A 20,161-nucleotide genomic window follows, 5' to 3' on the forward strand; every position below is an offset into this window, starting at 1 on the left:
TTGGTATGCTCTAAAAAAAGTCTGTGATCACAAGAAAGGATGTTTTAGTTGTAACTATTTTTGCAACACTTCACAGCACAGCTGTAAGAATTTTTTAAATCTTGCCTCTCTGTCTGAAATGTTTCATCAGATACATGACTATAGATAGTGCAGAAAATATCACCTAGTAGTGTTGCTTAATGGTTGAAATTATAAGCCTCAATTTTCAGTCGGTATATAATTTCTCCAAATTTTAACCATTTAGTTTTAGCATATTATATGTGGAATAGCAAGCAGAATTCTTTTGAAAAAAATCCTCAACAAAATCTTTCAGCCATTCCAAGAACAAAGCGTGTAAAATACACTTTTATTGCATATTGTCCATCAAATATAATTCTTGAAGAAATGCACTTGCCACCTTTATGCTTTGAAACAAAGGCTCATAATTTGACAACGAGTCTCTATTGAATTAATGATGTCATTTCCAGATCCTTTATACAATCTGCCTGAAACTGATAGTGTTAGCAAGCCTTTGAAAAAAATGTCAGTTTTCCACATAGGAGATGACACTCATTAGCATGCATTCAAATAAAATTTAGATTTTTACTGGCCATCCAGGATTGTTCATGAACCACTTCCACAGCACAGCAATCAGTGCAATGTTTTAAGCCTCAAGTCAGTCCTGAGTCTACAGAGCACATGTCCTTTAGCATGACTCTAATTTAACAAGTTAGCTCTACCTTTTTTGTTAGGCTTAACTGGCCAAGGTATGGGGCCATGCTTGTGTGCGGCTCCGTTGTTTCTCCCGGCTCCGGGCAGCTCCGGCGCCTTTCGGCACCGCCTTCCTCCGGAGCTCGGGTTCACCGCTTGCTCCCACGTACCGCTGCCGTGGCGCGCCGTTCAGGGCTTGCCGGGTTCTGTCGCCCGGGTGAGGGACGTCAGTAGAGAGCGAAGGAATGTCCAAATCACCCACGAGGGAAGCGGGAAGGTTTTAATGGCCATGGAGAGCTGCGGTGAGAGGTCACGACCCGTGCTTCCAGCGCCCGTGTGGGGAAAATGGCGATGGGGCCGGGGCGGTGTGGGATGATATGGAGATGGGACAGGGAGGGCAAGGGCCCTCCCACCCAATGAGGGCAGGTGCCGTGGCGATGACATCGACCACAGCGACCAACGGGAACACGGCAGGGGCAGACACAGGGCTCCGGGGCGAATGGGGTCGCAGGAACGGAGTGACAGACACTGAATTCTCAGGAGTGGGCAGGGGAGTGGTTACAGGACTGGCGTGGGCTAGCTCCAATAGTAAGAGACCGGGAGCCGACCACCGCAGTGGGGGAAACATGGGGGGTGCACGGGGGTACACAGAGCTCGGCTAGCTAACACAGATCAGAACCCCTAATCTGAACCCAAATCCAGGATGCAACACTTGTGTAGCTGTGCTGATTCCTGAACTGATACATTTGCCAATAGGCTGGTAATTTTGCATGGTGCTTCACTGCATCATGTAAATGTAGTACAATGTTCTTTCCTCTCATAACTCCCCAAGCATGATGGGCTGAATTTAGCTCCTGCAGGCAATGGTGTCATCCACAAATCCCCATTTAAACCGTCCTCCCATCTATGTTACGTCCAGGAAATGTATACAATTGCCTGCAGTTCTGCTATTGCACATGCTGGGGTGTGTCTGAGACAAATATTTAAGACGCACCTCATTGCCCCCATCCCCTAAGGGGTCTGAATCACTGGTTGGGCTTGGGATCATACTCCTAACACACAGTGACAGCACAGGCTCCCCTTCGCTGGCAGGGGTGCATTAAAGCCGAGCCACAGGGTTATTGCAGCAGCAGGGGATGCGCCGCTGTGCCTCTCTTAAAATTAGTGCTCAAGCTGGAAAGCCAGAACAAAGGGAACAGTCATGTGTGGTGGGTGCAGGGCTGGCATAAAGGCTGACACCCTGCTGTGAGTGCCACCAACTCAGCTCAGCATGTCTCAGCAGGAGACTGAACATAATCTGGCCCTGCTGATGACCCACACAGGTGTCACTCTGATGCAGTGTGATAAGAGTCCACTTTTGTCTTCTCTTCTTTTTCTCCCCGGATAATACCAATTTAATGTGAATTGCAATGCAGATTATGAGCCTGAACACTCAGAAGTCAGGAGCTGCCAGAACCTCTGCCTGTGCATTTTGCTTTGTATACCTCAGAGACCCTTCCCCATTTGGTGCCGCAGGCAGAGAGTACACAGTTAATCATCACCTGTTCAATACCTTCCTGTCCTTGCTTTTCAATATGCAGCTCAAGGTCTTTCTGCAAAGGCCACATTGCTCCTGACATTTCCTACCTACTGAGGACTTTCTTTTGCAGTTTACTAACGATTTAACATGTAAAATAAATAGCACGTGCATCTGAGACTGATACACCGTTTTAAAGAGCTCTGATAAATGCCAGATGACTAGCAATCATAAAATCACAGAATCATTTAGGTGATAAAGGACCTTTAAGATCATCAAATCCAACAATTAACCCAGTATTGCCCGATCCACCACTAAGCCCATGTCCCTAAGCATATCATCTACGCATCTTTTACATACCTCCAGGGATGGTGACTCCACCACTTCCCTGGACAGCGTGTTCAAAGCCTGACAACCCTTTTGCTGGAGAAATTTTTCCTAATATTCAGCCCTACACCTAATTTCAAGATTTCAGTGTTCATGCAGGGTAGGACTGTTTTGTCTGTCTCACTTTTGTGGTTGGGAGGGTAGAAGTTGCTGTTGGAGTGCATTGCAGCTCCCTTTTTACACTCATTGCTCCCTCAAAGGAGGGTGGTCAGGGTACATCTTTGGTGATGCAGACTGTGGGGAGCACACATTTTCCACAGTACCATCACTGGGAGACAGATTACAACCCTTTTATCTAATTGAGGTGTCACAAGAGGCATCTATCAGCTTTTTCAGCAAGACCATGTACCTGTGAAATATAGTAACTCTTCTGAGTAGAAAATCCATAGTTAACTAGTGTTGACCTCACTGTGCTGCCTTTGAAATTAATTGGATTTCTACCATCCCCAGCCATTAGAGCAGAGCCAATCCATTTTCAGATGGAGCTTGCAGTTTTTTCTACAAATAAAGATGGCACTTCTCAGGTTTTTCCTTCCCTTTTTTTTATAGCTTTTTCTCATACAAGTACTAGAACTGAATATTCCCATGGTCCACACTCTTTCAGTGGGAGCAGGGACAAAAAGAGGTGCAGGAGGTTGCAACAGACAGTAGGGCAGGGCATCATGAGGCTTTTTTTCCTCATCAATCTTTTAACCAATCCACCACCTATTAAGTTCCAATAAGCCTCAGCTGGCATTGAGGTCTGTAGGTCTCAGATTATTCACACATGTTGTTAACTGTCACAGCCATTCCTTTCTGTCACATACAAATGTTCTGAAATGTCAGAAGCCACGGACACAGATGCTGGTGGCTGAAAATTGCTGAATCTGGTGCTGTGTAAGTTCCATGGCCATTATAACAATGATATACCTTTAAATATGCAGGTTCTAGTAGCAGTTTAGTACTGAAATTAAGATCATTGTTGAATAGATGGAGCATGTTATGGCTATATTTATTAATATAGCCTAAGTGCAGAGGAGATTTGTAGCCTTTTTTTGTTCCACCTACCTCTTACTCACCAAACATCCATTCAGCGTACAACCCAACCAATGTACTTATGCACAACTATAAACTGATTCTTCTCCAAAGCAGCATTAAAGAAGAATAAATATGAGATTTTTAAAAAACCCTTTTATTTGCACTTTACCTGGTAAATAAACAGACCAGAGTAATTATGTTGGAAATGTTTTTAATTGCTACTCTTACAGTCTGAATTCCAGTTAGATTTTTTTTTTTTCCCTGTAAAAGTGGCACTGGAGTTATGGCAGTGCTGATGACCTTAAAGGGAATGGATACAAGTTAAGTGGGAGGGACTGGACCCAACATCCAGATGTTCACTTCCATGCCTGTTCCTTCTCTCACCCAGTGGCTGATGTTTGAAAACTGGTTAAGAAATATATGATCTCCCAGGAGAGAAAGAAATGTTCCCATAAGTGTTGTCTTAGTTCACTTGTGCTTTTCAGGGCTCTGTACAGTCCAATCCATGCTTAAACTTCCAGAAAACACTCTTTTGATTATATTAAAAAAAAAAAAAAAAGAAGCAGCTGGCAATTAAGTGCTATTTATTTACCAGATCTCAGACAAGCCAAATGGCTTCTCTTCTCTGTTTAACAACCTTTCTTTATTGAGAGTAGTGTTTGATTTCCCACTTCTGCAACCACCACTTCAATAATATTAGGGGAATGTAAATAAGGGCCCACAGATACTTTAGGCACCATAGCCTCAACAGCTGTTCTGGTGGTAAGATGGAGGAGAGTAGCATCTTTTCCTGCTAGTGCCGGTAAAGCTAGACTAAGATTGGCAGCAAAAATAAACCCTTCATAGAGAAATAATTGTTTGCACACATTTTATTTACAATATGAAATAAATCAACTAATGTCCTCATTAGCATGGTTGTGTAGTCTAGTGGTGGTAAAGGACAAATCTTATAAGTTTTACAGTCCAGTGATCTTACATGAATTTTTAAAAAGATCCTAAATACTAGCATTGGCTTGCTGATTAGAATTTCCAATTGTGTTTGATGCTATCAGTGCTAAGAACTCTGTTTCCATTACTAGGAATTGTGTTTCAGTGGAAATTACACTGGGTAAATTGATTCTCTTGCATAATATTGTTCTTCTAATTAAATTTTTATTCCCCATCAAAATAAATATTTTTTCTTGAATAGGAAATCAAAATTTAAAATATCTGTTTTGGTTTGTTGAGAAAAGGCATGCTCTATCATGCTCATTTTCAGTCCCATGAAAGAAGAGATGGGATCACACTGCTCAAATACCATTAAGTGGTGAGGAGTTATCCACAACGGACAGTACAGGTGAAAGGCTGGAGAAGATGATGTTGTTATGACTAGATGATCATGTCTTCCTTTGTGCATCATGCAAGGTGACAACTTCTTGCCTTGTAGGACAGATATGAGGGCAGGGGGAACATATGCTCATTTGGGATCAGCCCACTTTCTTTGATCAGGATCAGGATCTACTCACCTGCTGTCAGTAAAGTCAAAGGCTATGTGATATCCCAATCACCTCATTTAGCAAAGAAAGGAGGGAGCTTTATTGATGAGGTACAGTGGACTTTTGTCAGGCTTCTCCCCTTCACAGGCCACCACCAAAATAAAGGACCCTGCATAATTTGCTGTGAAACCCAGATCCCAGAGAGGGATCCCTGATGCTATAGAGCTGTCTTATTAGTATATTTAAATTCTGAGACGAAGGATTCATTCTATAAGATTCCCAAGGACTTGGTCTTTTCTTCATTTGCTGCAAAAGTCCATAGCTGACTGAAGACAACTTGTCTGTCCTGATGAGTAAGATGTATGCTTGAAAATTACTTGGCAGGGAAAGCTGTAGACTGTCTCTTAAACTGTTCATTGCATCACCCATGTTCTCCTTTCCTCTGCTGCCCAGCCCTTAACAATGCCTCTTGTAGCTGGTGTGGCTGAATGGCTAAGTCTCACAGAAAAAAAAAGAAATTGAGAGCTAATTCTCTCCTATCTATCAGCTATTCTCTAGAATCCTATAAAAACTGAAATCAGAAGGTATATCTGAAGGTCAGGTACACCTCTTCTCAAAACAGGGGCATCTCTGGAGTCATCTCAGTTTTGTTCAGGACCTTGCCCAGCTATGGTCTCAGTACAGTTCAGCTTCTTTAAGCCTTTGCTCAAGAGCTTGGCCACCTTCACTGTGGAATATTTTCCTGCTGTGTAATAAAAATGTTTCTTGATGTCTATTTGTCCTTAACCCTTACTCAAGAAAAGCCTGACTCCACCTGCTCTGTAACCTCCCTCTAGGTAGTTTCAGTGTGTCTGTGTCCATGTGTCTGTTTTCTATTTTGGTTTATTTCTTAGAATATATGCCTGCAGGCAACTACTCTGAGCACTGTAGAGCTGTAGGACCTCTGGAGTCTGTCTAATAGCAGGGGAAGGGAAGCATGGCAAATTCATCCCTAAGGAAGCAGCTGGACAGATTTGTTCTTTAGTGCCACCACACGCATTCCCCCACCAGGTATGTGTCCAGCTCCTCTGCCCCCTCTGAGGTGGTTAACCTGCAGAGTAAACATGTTCAGCATGGTCTTTGCCTCTGGCCAGAGAGCCAGGAAAACTCACTGTGCAGGTGAATGCCCATCAAATAATGTCATCCATACAGCCAGGGACACAGCTGGTCGCTGAGAGCTGGCAGGGATGAGAAACATTGCACTATTACACTGTGTTTCTTTTTAATCCCTTAAAAAACCCAAACCCACAGCCATAGTCTTTATTTTAATAATGCCTTGCTGCAACATGGCTAACTTCCTTGAGGGCTCATCTCTAAAGCTTCTTTGACTTGTCTTTCACATTCTCCCGTTTCCTTGGTGATTTGTCAGGCCTCATCAGCGTCTTGTTACTAATGCATATTTGCTCAGCTGGGAAGTCACTTTCTCATTATTCAAGCCTGCCATGTGCTGGCCATTTGTGATATGAAATCTTGTCTGTCTTGCAAAAAGAGAAAGACACTCTTCTAGACAGTCCATAGGAGTACTGGGATAGGGATTTGTATTTTTATTTTGCAAATGGTTGATTTCATTTTAATTCATTTTTTCTTTTCCTCCTACCTAAGGAAGATTATGAAAGGAAACATTTACCATCCTTCCCCTCTGTATTTGTGAACAGCTTCTAAGAATTTCAAAACATTCATTTCCTTGCAATTTATGTCATTTTACATTTGGCAAACTCTTCATTTCTTTTTCTTTATATAAGATTAAGTTAGAAAAGATGGAACAAGGTGTTACTTGGGAAAAAAAGAAAAACTATAATAAAACGTCAGAAATTGCTATCATAAGTGGCTGCTTTAATTTTTAGGTGAACTCTGCAGTTGTTTGAATGCCTGTGGTTTCGTACTTTTCAGACTCTGATTCTTGTGTAGTTTCGGGGAAAGTATTTCACTTTTGCACAAGTGAGTTCTGCTTCCCAGGGTTACTGTTTTACATGTATGCCTTGGTTTCTTTTGGACTGCAAAAAATAGCATTGATTGGGATACAGCCTGCCTATCTGAGACACATAAGTTCCACCTTCTTTTTAGGCACCTAATGAATCTATTTTTCTTGTTCTTTTCTTTCTCTTTTATATTTCCTATAGATAATAAGTGGAGAGTAATACAAATATGTTTCTCCTACGCATTATATGGGCAGGACAATCCAGTTTGCCTGAGTTCACTGGGTGTTGAAGATGACCATTCAACTGAGTTGGCTCAGTTAAGCTGTGGAAGAGCATCCCTGTTTAACTGATACACTAATTTCAGAGAGCTTTAACAGAGATAATTTCTGGGCATTCTGCAGCTACTCCATAAATGGGAGTCTGTGCCTCCTTCCTATGTCTGAACAGGCTGGGTTTGCTGAAACTGCCTGCACAATCTGTGATCAACGTCAGCACTCACACCCCAGAGGTGTTCTTTTGTCTGCTCCTCCTTACTGCCCTTTCTTTAAGATCTTTGTAACTTTTTCATACTTCATTTCAAGCAGCTGTAGAGAAAATCATAAACAAAATAGCAGGGGCAGGACCATTCAGCAGTATAACTGCTAAACTTGTGGCAAATGTTGGTTTTCCTTTTTCATTATTCTGTCAGCCTTACAGCATCCTAAGTACAGCCTCAGGCCCTGTGATCGCTTCTGATCTGCCTCCCTTTTCTTTGCATGCAAACTTGTTGGTTTCATGCTGGAAATCAGGCTTTCCTTATAGGATCTTTGTTTGTCCATCTAGGCTTGGGATGCGACCACACTTCTAGGTATGTCCATATTTTTTATTCAAATCCACACTGCCTTTTGGAGAGCAATGAAGAACTGTGGGCAAGGAGGAGGAAAGGAAAGAGAAGGAGTATTTCACAGCTGCACAGTGCTACACAACAGCAATCCATTACTTTCCCTTTAGGACTTCTCATATATTCCAAGGCACTGTGTGCTGCTCAGTTGTTAGCATTCTTGGCCACACTGGCACTGCATTGTACACAGCCTGAGTAATTTAGCTGGCTTCAATAATGCCATCTATATTTAATGTTTCAGAAGCTGTGAAGATTGGTTTAAGATGGTAATTTTCTGTCTGCACTTTTGAGATCTATGCAATATGGGTGGTACTGAAATATCTCTGGCAGGGATTCAGCATTGGAGTGGGAATGTGGGGAAAAAAATCAAAGTAAAACACACACTCTCATTCGCCCCACATAATGAAATTAGCTACCTGCTTATTATGTACAGGGAGGATTTGGTCCTTATGAAAGAAGGAATAGTGATATCTACCATTTCTATGCAGACCAGTTCCAGAATTGCCACTGGAAGCAATGTCTTGTGTTTTTTGGGGGGGTCTAAAATGCATTGATTGATCTCTGGACAGGCAACCAGGAGGTTAATTCTTTCTGGCTTTCCCATCTCCTCTCTGGAAATACCAGTAAGAGGATATTAGTGATATCTGCCAGTCTGATCTGGTCCTACTACACAGCTCCATCTCCTAGGGTCAAGCTGGCAGCTGTGGAGACAAATGCTTTTGGTTGCATGTAGACCAGCTGAGCTTCCAGGCTGCTACTGGTGGAGCTCTGCAGGTGCCTCTCTTCAGGATTATCAGAGCTGTGATGAGCTCTGTGATGTGCTTTCCTGCTTCCTGACACTTGCATTTTGGTTCAGGGAAAAGACACTTCCATAACATGCAGGGCACCCTCACAGACCCAAAGAATTGCACACTGGTGACATGGAATAAAACAGAAATATTAGTCAGATATTTCCTGGCTGTATAGCCATGAAATCAGTTCTTTGCCTGATAAAACTGGGGAACTTCTGTCTGAATGCTGTGTCACAAAGCTGGGAACATCAGGGCTTAAAGGGAATGGCCAGAGATGGAAAGCACAGACACTTGTATATCTGTGGTGACTATCCGTGTACTAGGTCAGTTTCCTACACAGGGAAACTCTGGTAGAAAGGCTGTGTGAGATGGCAAAGTACATGGAACAGTATCAGACACCATAATTATTGAAACCAAGGATATTTTTTTGTTTTGATTGATTGTGGTATATAGTTGCAAGAAATTTGAAGGGCAACAGAAATATCTATAGGATCAATTTTTAATAAGTACATTTATGTATGAAAAACAAAGTAATTCTGAATAATTCATACTTGCATCTTGGCATCATTCATTATAATCTTTATGGAAAACCTGTCTGTTTATAAGCAGGCATGATAGCAGTCCCTGTTATGAAACTTGTCTCATTTCTGCCAGTGTAAGATCCTTTTCCCATTTGCTTCTAACTTTGCCAAACATCACATGTTTGTGCTGAAATTTTTCAGGCTGTTCATCTGTCTTAGGCTGATATTTTTTCAGTCACATTTATTTCTTTATTTTCCAAAATAAGACTAAAGGAGGAAAATATGCTGTTTGGCAGGTATAACTCCTTGTAACAACTTCTTGGTTGCAGCATGAACCACTCTGGAAAAAGAAATATGCAAACCCGACCTGTGCAAAATTAGCAGGTTCTGCAGCTTTTAGAGGTAAATATGAGGGAGAGAAAAAGGAACTTAAACACCCAAGGGATGACTCCAAATTTTAAATAATTTTGACATCTCTGGAGGTTGAATGGGAAGGTCCCAGTCCTGTGAATGAAAAACCCTATGTGTGACTGGGAATAGGATAACTTAGTTACAGATACTCTACTTTCCACCCCTGTGAAAATAGGACACATTTACTGTCTTTGGAGCCTATGCACACACAGTAGACCTTCAATAGTTGACAGTTTAACCACTAAGACTGCTAGAAGGTTTTATCTCATATCAAGCACTTCGTAGCTTATACTCCAATAAGAATGCACAGTCTGTTACCCCAGGGAAACTGAGAATGTTGGATATTTTCCTGGGAATCCTGTTCCTCACTGGTCAAGAGCCAAGTACAAAGATGCAGAGCATCACATCTCCCTCTCTCATGCTCTCAGTGTCTTCCACACAAATTCCTCCCATGCTCAGTTTTGGAAAAATTGCCTTAAACACAAAACAGGAAAAGTCAGGGTCAAAAGAAGAGATATATAATTAGACTAAATCACAGTGGGAGATCACAGTGGGAGATGTGAAAACAAAACAGTGGAAGTTTGTGAGCTGATCCACAATAAGTGAAATGAGGCCATGGAAGAACCATGGGCAGGGGGTGGGTGGGATAGAGAAGGAGGTTTAAGTTCAGTTGTGTAAACAAGTTCAACCCAAGAGTCAATCTTGGTTTCCTCTTTGTAACAGTCATTCACTAGTGAAAGATTATTCAGGGGCAAGATGAAATGAAAACTCACTTGGGATCTTCCAGATGTGATTTTATGTTGTTCAAAAGGATGGCCTGTAGGGTTTTTCCCAGAGCTGGAGTAAAATTCTCCCAACCAGGATGAAGGTGGAGTCTGGCCACACTGGTGAGACATACCTGCTCAGAGAAGACTCTGAAATGGGGTGCAAAGACTCCTTTCTCATTATATTCAGGTGTGTGAGGTCAAACAGGTTGCAGCTGCAAAGAGAGGACATCTCACCAGCTGCTATTAGGTAGGTGACAGTCTGCTTATCATACCTCAGGTGCTTCAGGTAGTGACCATTGAGAGGGTTTATGGCATCTTTCTGGTGTCTTGTGTTCTCTGCTTCTCTTCTGAGGACTGGAGTCCATTCTGTCTAAATTGCAGACATCAGCTAGACCTATCCTAGGTGAACCTTAAAGGTATGTTGTAACATGAGTTTACATGGGGTGACTAGATGGACCCTTCTGCATGGGAACCTGCATAGTGTGTAACCTATGGCAATGTCCACAAATCCAGTGTATCTTCTGAAAATGTGGGAAGTAGTATCCAACTGGCAAGGTGAACACGTCCCTGTTTGAGAAATGCCAAAGCAGAGTTTCCCACACAAAAGTTGGTTGGGTATGAGCCTCAGTGGAAGACACATATTTATTTAATGGAAAAATCTAGAGATTCAAAATGATCATGTGCTGTGGTAGAGTGAAAACATACCAGAATGTCTCTTGAAGGCTCCCAGGGAACAGTCCAGGCGGCATGATCCATCAAAAAGCTAACCAACTCCACTGGACTGTAGAGTGTGTGAGATATAATCAGACATATACCCACGTGTATTTTTACTTCAGTGGCTGAATTAATCCATCATACTGATGTTCACTTACAACAGAAACACACTACCAATAACTCCACCAGTCCCTGAAATGTCATCTGTTTCCAAGTCATTCTGAAAACAATGCTGACACCATGTCCTTTGATGCCTGGGACTTCCAGTGCAGTGGAACAAGGCCAAGACTTTTTCTAGGTTTGCTGTCTGTAACTTACCAAGAGGCTGAACACCTGCATCATCAGTCTGAGTCAGCCACCAGCCCTAAGCACAACCATAAACTAAGCTTTAGATGTAGGTACATGGTTAAATCAGTAATGCATGTTAGTAAAGCAATTAGTAGTTCAATTAGTCCTTTAAATGGAGTGTGCTAACAAGCAATATGTTGCCCCAGAAAATCATAGTTTCCTTTCTTATTCACTAAGAGAAAATGCATGAACTGTTTTCTTGACCTGTTTGTTTGCTCTTGCTCTTCATCACTGTCTAACATTCTTCAAATCAATGCAAAAACATATAAGTATTTCAGAATTAATTAAATCTACTGACCTGCTCTTGACAGTCACAATAAATCTATGCTAGCCAAGAATCTAAAGCTAGCCAAGACGAGGGGATGTGGGCTTTCAAATATGTTCCTTCATCCCAGAATTCTCTTCATAAAATAGATTTTGGTCATAGCTTTTTGTTTTGACAGTAGATCAGCAGTCTTCCTGGCTGATATATTGATTGTAGGGCATCAGTCTTCCTGATCTAATAAAATACTGCAGCACAAGACAAAAAAAAAAAAAAAAAAAAAAAAAAAAAAAAAAAAAAGGGGAAAGCTTTTGTCTTCTTGGCAAGTCAGTCTGAAAGCTTTCCAGAATATTGCTTTGCATAGAATGAATGAAAATGGCTGTGGGCCAATGACTAATTATATTAAAGGGCTGTGCTTTTAAATTATTTATGTACCACAGTGTTTACCCCAGTCCTATTAAAACCACCACATATACTTCTATAAGTATATGGTTCAGACGAATGTGACAGTCACTCTGTGGGTGACATACTGTACCAGGAGTTTCTGCTTTAATGTAACAAATAGCTTAATGCACATTAACAGATGCATTACTTGTGGTGCACTGCCACAGAAGGAGATGCAGATGAAAACAATTTACCTCTGGTCCATTTAGACACAGCAGATTATGCAACAATAATAAATGTAGGAGCAGACTGCAAAACATTGTTTGAAATGAGGATTTGTCAAACTTGGGATTTTAAACTGCTTTGGATCTAGACGAGGCTAACCAGAAACTTCTTTTGTTTGTGCAGCAATTGCTGAGCATACAGGAAGAATTAAATAACAAAAAATCTGAACTGGAGCAAGCAAAGGAAGAGCAAACTCATACACAAGCAATGCTTAAAGTCCTCCAGGAACAGGTGAGTGATTTTGGCAGGAGAAAAATGCTGGCTTAGGCACACTAAGGGGAAGGAAGGTGGAACCATTAGCTCTGAAAGTCTCATGGCTTCACCTTCAAAATCTGTAGGAGTCTGACCACATAATATGTTGTGAGCAAGACCTAACCTTTTGTGTCCCGTCTGTCTGCTCTGATTAGGCTAACAGAGTTTGAGAAAACAAAGTGAAAAGAGACCTTTACTTTATAATATCCAGTATTGGATTTTATGTTTTGGGCAGTATTTCCTCTTATGTATTCTACATAGATATCAGTGATAAGTGTTTTTGCTCTGAATTAAAAAAAAAATGTTGGGGGAGTTAAATATAGCTGAGCCAAAACAGCTTTTCCTTTTAAGAATAGTAATGAAAAAAAAAAAAAAATTGGCATCTCCTATGTAATTCACACAAGTATGAGTATATAAAAAACTTACAGTGGCATTATCATAATGGCATTAAAAAGGGGTTTTCAATGCACTTATTTAAGGAGTGAGAATCAAATCTTTGTAAATCTGATTATCCCACCTTCATTGATACTGAGGTGTACTATGACAAAGAGAAGTATATTTGACAGTATTGTTTTATAAGGATGGTAAGATGGATAGCTACACAGCAAAAAGCAAGCCTGGCCCTAAATCTGTAAATCTAGAGAAGAAACAGTGCAATGTGTGCAAGCACAGTGTGCACAAATATCTGTTTTCTGTATAGACCATGTGGCTTGGACACACTGAAATTGAAAATCCCCACCTGTGCTGCACAGGCAAAGTCTCTGCTTTGAGACCTTATTTTAACCCTTTCAATATAAACTTTTAGCTAAAATATTTGATGCCTTGATTAAATACTTGCAGCTTAAGGTCTGGGGGATCTGAATTGCTTAGGTGACAGAGATTCAAAATGATGATTCTAATATTCAAGATTTTTCATCATGTATGTCTGAATATGTCTGCAGACAGATGTATACATTTAATGTACACATTAGGAAAAGTAAATTATGTTTATTTCTGATTTCTTTTATGTTCATTATGAAAGCTGGGGCATTGTTGCACATTTAACATATATCTTTGAACATATCTGATGACAAATATATTCTACAAACTAGTAATTTAGATTCTGGAAGCTTTTATGTTCTTAGCACTTAGGGTCACAGAGATAACCTAAATGAAAGCTGAGGCAAGACTGTAATACAGAAAATGCTATGAGGAAGAATGGATTTGGTAGTGACAGAATCTTTATAAACACAGATTCCACCAGGTCTCTTGAGTTAATTGCATCTCATTTCCATTTTCACATGACCTTTAATGTATAGCATTATAAGGTGCTTTAAAAAAAAAAGAAAAGCAGAAATTGCACCAAGTTATTTTATATCTTCATAATAATTATATGCTGCAGAAACATATAGGAAGATCTTGCAATGTGAGGCCCAGTAGGGACCACCAGGGCAGACTTCTGAATCTCTGCAGACTGTTGCTAATTGTGAATCAAATGTGCACTCATGCTAGGCAGACAGGCGAAACAGTAGCTGGAAGAAAGGCAGGCTAGATCTGCATTTCTCTTGAGAATTAGCTTTAAATGTGCCTGAGGCCAAGACTGTAAGTAGCCAGAATTCCTGAAGAGTGCTAGGCAGCCAGTGTGCTCCTCCAAGAACCCTGAACAAGTTCCAAAAGTTTCCAGAACAGCAGAAGCCCTAGCAGTAATGACCCCCACTTGCCAAGACTCACAGCTTTCCTTTACAAGCACCAAGCTTATCTGTGTGTTTTATCCACAATGGGTATTGAAAATCATCCAACCAAGCCAAGTAAATAGAGCATTTCTTTCAAAAATAAATAGCACAGGACTCCTGCCTTGACTTTATGGTTTGGTTTTGTGATAAGTTTGCTAAAAGCTGCCTTTTCATCCCAAGCTGGCAGAGGGATCCTGCCCTGCCTCACTCAGGGCGTGTTTGCAGGGGAGGTGCAGCTCCATCCGAGCATGGCTGCTCCATGCTCCCAGCCACATCCAGGCTGGGATGTCCTGCTGGGAGAAGTCCCGCTTGCCGGTGCACCATATTGCATTGCTGTCGTCAAAATGCTTCTGAATCACATCTGGCACATGGCCATCAGCTCTGGTTGTCTGAGACATTCACACCCGCTGGTTTGAATCAGGCCTACCTCACCACAGCATTAGATTTATCAGATACTTCTGATTCCTCATCCCTTCTCCTTCCAGGCAGGCCCCTGGTTGTTGCTGGCACTAGCTCTGTGTGTTGCCTCAGCACACTCTGCACTGCTAACATCACACTTGCCCCTGACTTACCCTGGTGTCAGAGTAGGGGGCAAGGCAAGTCCTGTTTTTCCAATATTGTACATTTTTCTGAGCTTCCTATTCCAGCATTTCTCTATTTAATATGTGAGAGAAGACTATAATTTAAATAATAATTTAGAAAAAAAATATTGTACAAAAAGGGACTTCACCCCTTTAACTTGTGGGAATGCAGCTGTACAGTTTCTACCCTTAAATTTTCCACCATTATCTCCACTGCAGAGGTCCTAGTCTTGGCATGGATGTAAGCACCTTCTTGCCTAAACTTTGGCATCCTTTTCATCCTTTTCAGAGCATGGTGTGCAATAAAAGAGATGGAGAGGCTCAAGCATCCTCTCTGCATTGTATCAACTGATGGAGTAGAGCCAGGGCGATAATGGAGGGAAACCTTGGCAGGGCAAAAGCCTGCAAGACCAAAGTGGGCTGCAGGCTGAGCCCAGTCTCCCATCAAACCCACGTGTGGCTGATGGGGATGTGGCATGTCACCAGAAGAGCACTTTGCTAGGGAACCACAGTCACCAAGGGGTGACAGCACTTCATCAACCTAGAAAAGGAAAGGCAAAGCTAAGCACTGAACTGCATTCTTTGAGTACTCAGGACACTTGCATCAGCACACAGAACAGTTTTACAAAACTAAGCATGTTCCCCTGACCATTCAGATGAGTAACTCAGCTGAACCCAACAGGACTGCTCATGATGGGTGAATTTCTATAATGAAGAATTGGCAGAATCAGGAAGCAGCTCTTCCAGTCACACTGCAATGCATAAATACTTAATTCTGGTGCTTGTCTGGCAGTAGCCATCTCAGCTCATTCCTACCAGCTACCCTCACAGTGAAGTGGTTTCACAGGATGGTTATTTTTTCAGAGTAGGGAAAACATGTAGCATTCATTGGAAATGTACCACCCTGCTGTCAGTATAAATTGCAGACTTCTTGAGGCTTTTGAAAGATGAGCTTCAGTGAATGGAACCAGGAGACCTGATGGTTTTGCAGTCCCCAGATATCCTTTGTACTGCTTTATCAGGCCCTCTCCCCTCTGCATGAGACTGGTGTAGTGGCTTGAACTGCAGTTCCTGAATTGGTGCAGTTCACAGACAGCCCTGCATAACAAGGTACAAACAGACCATGGCCTGCTTACCTTAAGTGTCAGATTGGAAACTGAACAGCTGGGAGCTGAATCACACTCAGTTCAGCTGTTGCTGCCACATAGCAAAAATATAATGGAGGTAACCAAACCCCCAGGATTGTAGTCCACCAACACTTCTGAGTCAGACACTAATCAATACATAATAGTGTTCCATTTCATCAGGATTTTAGAACTGTTGCCAATCAGAGCCAGAGCTGTAGAATCAACAGTTGCATCAAACCCAGTTTCTTTGGCAAAAAAGCAGGAATTCAGAGGAAAGTTGTGTTTATTGTTCCCCATCCCTCTCCTCTTCCTCCATCCCCTTCCTCCACGTGATATCTATTGTGAATTAAATTACAATAAAAGCATGTCTTTTCAGAACTTAACCTAAAGAGCACATGATTCTATGAGTTTCATTTAAGTGTACAAACCTCCATGGCTTACAGGCTAAGGAGAGCTGCAGTGTCTCCTCTTTGCTCTGTTTGCTCAATCACAGGATGAGCGACAGCATATTTCACTGTGGCTCAAGATGTGAGCTAGGACTTTCCTTCAGTCTCCTGAGAGTGATCTTTACAATTCCCAATGTAATCCTGGATTTTTCCCTGAATGCTAATTCAGGAGGGAGAAAAAAGCTTTTGTTCAGGTCATATATTTGCAGTGTCCCCTCAGTTCTTCCTGACACTGGTTAAATAGAAGAGCTATTCTTCACTTCCCCTCCTTTTCCATCATACCCAGGAGCCATGTCAGTTATTTAGGTACGTTGTCAGGAAGACAATGTATAGTAGCACTTCTGCATCTTACCTCAAAATATATAATTCAAAAGTAATCACTGGCAAAACACTATTTAGCTAGAGGCAACTTGCAAGTATTGTAAAGTTTAAATTAATAGCAACGACAATGGGAAATTAAATTGTTTATTATTCTTGAGAGAGAAATCTGTGTACCTTTTATGCCTTGAAACGACTTTCTAATCTTATTATTTAAAAAATAATGACCCAGTCCTATTATTTTTCTTTTTTTGCCAACCTATCAAGCCTTAAGTATGTTAGTTTCAAAATGGTTTGAGCAAAAACTCATTAGAATTATATGCTCCATCTGTTTTTCTCATTGGAAGCTTTATAAAACACTCCTTCAAATAAATCAAAGATAACTGTGTGAAATACTGAAGTAATGTGCTTGTTTTGTTCTGTTTTGGTTTTTTTTCACTCTTTGCAGTTAAAAAGCGCCAAGGAATTAGCAGAAATCAATGGGCATGATGAATCTCAAGCAAATGTAAGTACATCTGTCTATGTAGATTTAATACATGTATGTGTATGGTCTCAAATTTACTGTATATGTCTTAAAGCTGATAGAATGGCGGAATGATTTGCACGTAAGGTTTGAAGTGACTGAGTTGTTTCTTGAAGCCACAGGTTCAAATCCCAGCAAACTTCATTCAAGGTAGATAAATTGGGTTCCATGCAATTTACTTTGTAGGATTTATTTGGATGAGACTTTAACAACCAGTGTCCTACTTGCTGTATGTGGGTGTTAAAGATACCATGGAAACAACTGCAAAAGAAATGCTTTTCCTTAGTGTCCTGTCCAGGATTAGTCAAGCTACAAAGTTACACCATTTGTCTCTGTGGCTGCCACCTTGCAGCTGGGCAAGCCTGGCCGTATTTCCGTTCTGAGCAAAGTGGTTCATATATGTGTATAATTTTGAAACAGTTAATTTTCACAAGAGGACTAAATTAATTAATTGAATCATTATTTTGTCCAAAACATTAAAGGACTCTTAAGGTTGTGTTTTTTAAAACCTGCTGCCAAAAAAAAAATTGCTTCTATTATTTCCTTAATGATTGTCATCAAAACAGCAATTTCCATAAGGGGGAAAGAGGAAAAAAAAAAAAAGGAAAGTTTCCTGCTGTGTTTGTCATCCAAACCGTGCAGTCTTTGTCGTAAACATACGAATATTAAAACCAATTAAATATGCTATCTGCCTCCTGGCCAAGTGAGCTAGCAACAGTTTAAATACTAATATATTTTAACATCTATTTTAGTCCATGTGTTGTCTAATGGTTCAGTCAGGAAAACAGTTTTATTTTAAACCTGAATGGAAGGCTCAAGTTTTGTGAACTGCTTTTTTGATAAGGAAATGTTGTCCTCGTTTCTTTAATCCTTTCCTAAATCTTATTCATTGTGATCCGTTTCCGCAGTGAAGTCGATAGAGCCTCGTAGCTCTCAGCAGTTGGACAGGAGACATTCAATATTGTCTGAAAGCTTCAACAAATCTGCAGCTGCAGTCTGTCTGCACAGCATCCCATTGCTCCTTTGAAAAATTCCATTTGCAAACCAAAAATACATTAATCCAATTACGATCTTGAAATACTCACATATGCTAGGTAAAAAATGGTCATTGTACAACAGCTGATTGCAGGTTTCCCAAAGGAAATCCTAAAGGAATATCTACATGTAAGTCTTATAAACTCTCTAAAAGAACTTGCTTCCTCACCAAAAATGTGGATGAAACAATGTTTTAAGGTATTGAAATGTTTTAAAGAGAAATGACCTGAAAGCTTCAAGCTGTACCATTTTGGCTCATATGTAACTGGATAAACAGAAATGCTTGAAAGTTTTATGATTATATAATATAGAGGTTGAAATAGCATTAAAAGGAAACATTTCAGTTGTGTAAAGAGAGTGTTTCGATGCACCATTCCCAGATATCTAAACCAAAATATTTTAGAATCTTTAGTTAATAATAAATGTTTCAAAATGTAATATTTTGATCCAGTTTGTAATTGTTCAAATTCTCAGGTGCCTGAATTTTCCATAGGATAGAAACTCTATTTTCTGCCCCTCTTTTCCATGAGCTTGTCCCCTGCTGATCTCATAACAATACATAACTCTTAAGAAAAGAAGTCAATACCTAGATTAATAGCAAAGAGGGAAACCAGATAGTTACAATTATTGAGTCACAGTCGCAGCCATGTATTCAACAATAATACCACCATGAAATCAGAAAAAGCACAGCAGTACAAATGGAAATAGAGAAATAGAGGAAAAGAACTGATGTTAAAATATTTGCTACGATAATGAACTTTGTAAAATGGAAGCTGAAGTGCCTTTTAAACAATTGTCATTTATATAAAATATGTAGCACTCAGGTGTTGTGCCCTGCAGGTTGTGTCCACATATATTCTCAGTAGACTCCATGGGTTTTGCCCCTGGCCACTGTGCAAATCAGGGATGATCAAAGAGAAGAAGGCTTGGTGGCTCCTATGTGGTTCTTAGTGAACTCTGATGCATATAATTGGATTAGGACGTATTTGTTACAGATGACAGGTTGAATTCAGCAAATTAAATACCTTTACATGCCAGGCAATAGTAGCAGGTATTGGTAAGGAAAAATGGCAACGTATGCCTGTACACTGAACACACAATCTTATCTTCACACTGTGGCATATTTAGATTACTTTACAGAAAATCAGGCTCCCAGAAAGGACAGAAGAAACTTTAGGCACAGTGCATACACATCAAGAAAGCCCATACTGTAACCTTAAAGATTACTTTCTTCACTCAGGATTTCTCCTGATTGCACTAATCTGCATCATCTTTTACATTACGAAATGATGTTATTTAAAATAAAACATGGCAAAAGCAGATAGAGATGAAAATGTATATACTTAGACCTGTCCTGGTCTTCTACATACTTATTATGTGAGACCATCCTGAAAGGGAGACAAGGATCTGGACACCTTTGGAAAAAGAAAAATTTCCCTCCTGAAGTAATTTATAGGTGCCCAACCTACAAATTGACCTTCATTTTTTTTCTCTTGTTTTTGCAGGAAAATTAACTAAGTTGACTAAGAGGCTGGAGCAATTGCAATATCACATTCCCTGCATGCCCGTTCACACACAAATCTGTGGGGGTGGGGTAGACCAAAATTTTAGTGTATTGCCAGTACACCTGTTATTTCCAGAAAGCAAAATCACCTTACAAGGTTCTGTACAGAGTCATAAGGGTGTTTTGTGAGTGATTTGCCAGGTACATGCAGTAATATTTGTTATGGCTGTTGACATTTCCCAGCTATGCTCTGTGTC

The 20,161-nt window shown here is 40.6% G+C and overlaps 1 protein-coding gene across 3 annotated transcripts in view; it reads left to right on the forward strand.

The window, feature by feature from the left end:
* The window catches only part of ENOX1 (ecto-NOX disulfide-thiol exchanger 1), a 359,470-nt gene that overhangs the window by 318,762 nt on the left and 20,547 nt on the right, over positions 1–20,161 (forward strand). For all 3 annotated transcript variants that reach the window (XM_053936182.1, XM_053936184.1, XM_053936183.1), the window contains exons 13-14: positions 12,530–12,637; positions 17,291–17,347. In XM_053936182.1, coding sequence (XP_053792157.1) covers positions 12,530–12,637; positions 17,291–17,347 — 165 coding nt within the window. The remainder of the gene's footprint in view (positions 1–12,529; positions 12,638–17,290; positions 17,348–20,161) is intronic.

Source organism: Vidua chalybeata, chromosome 2 (assembly GCF_026979565.1).
Source record: "Vidua chalybeata isolate OUT-0048 chromosome 2, bVidCha1 merged haplotype, whole genome shotgun sequence".
Taxonomy (NCBI): domain Eukaryota; kingdom Metazoa; phylum Chordata; class Aves; order Passeriformes; family Viduidae; genus Vidua; species Vidua chalybeata.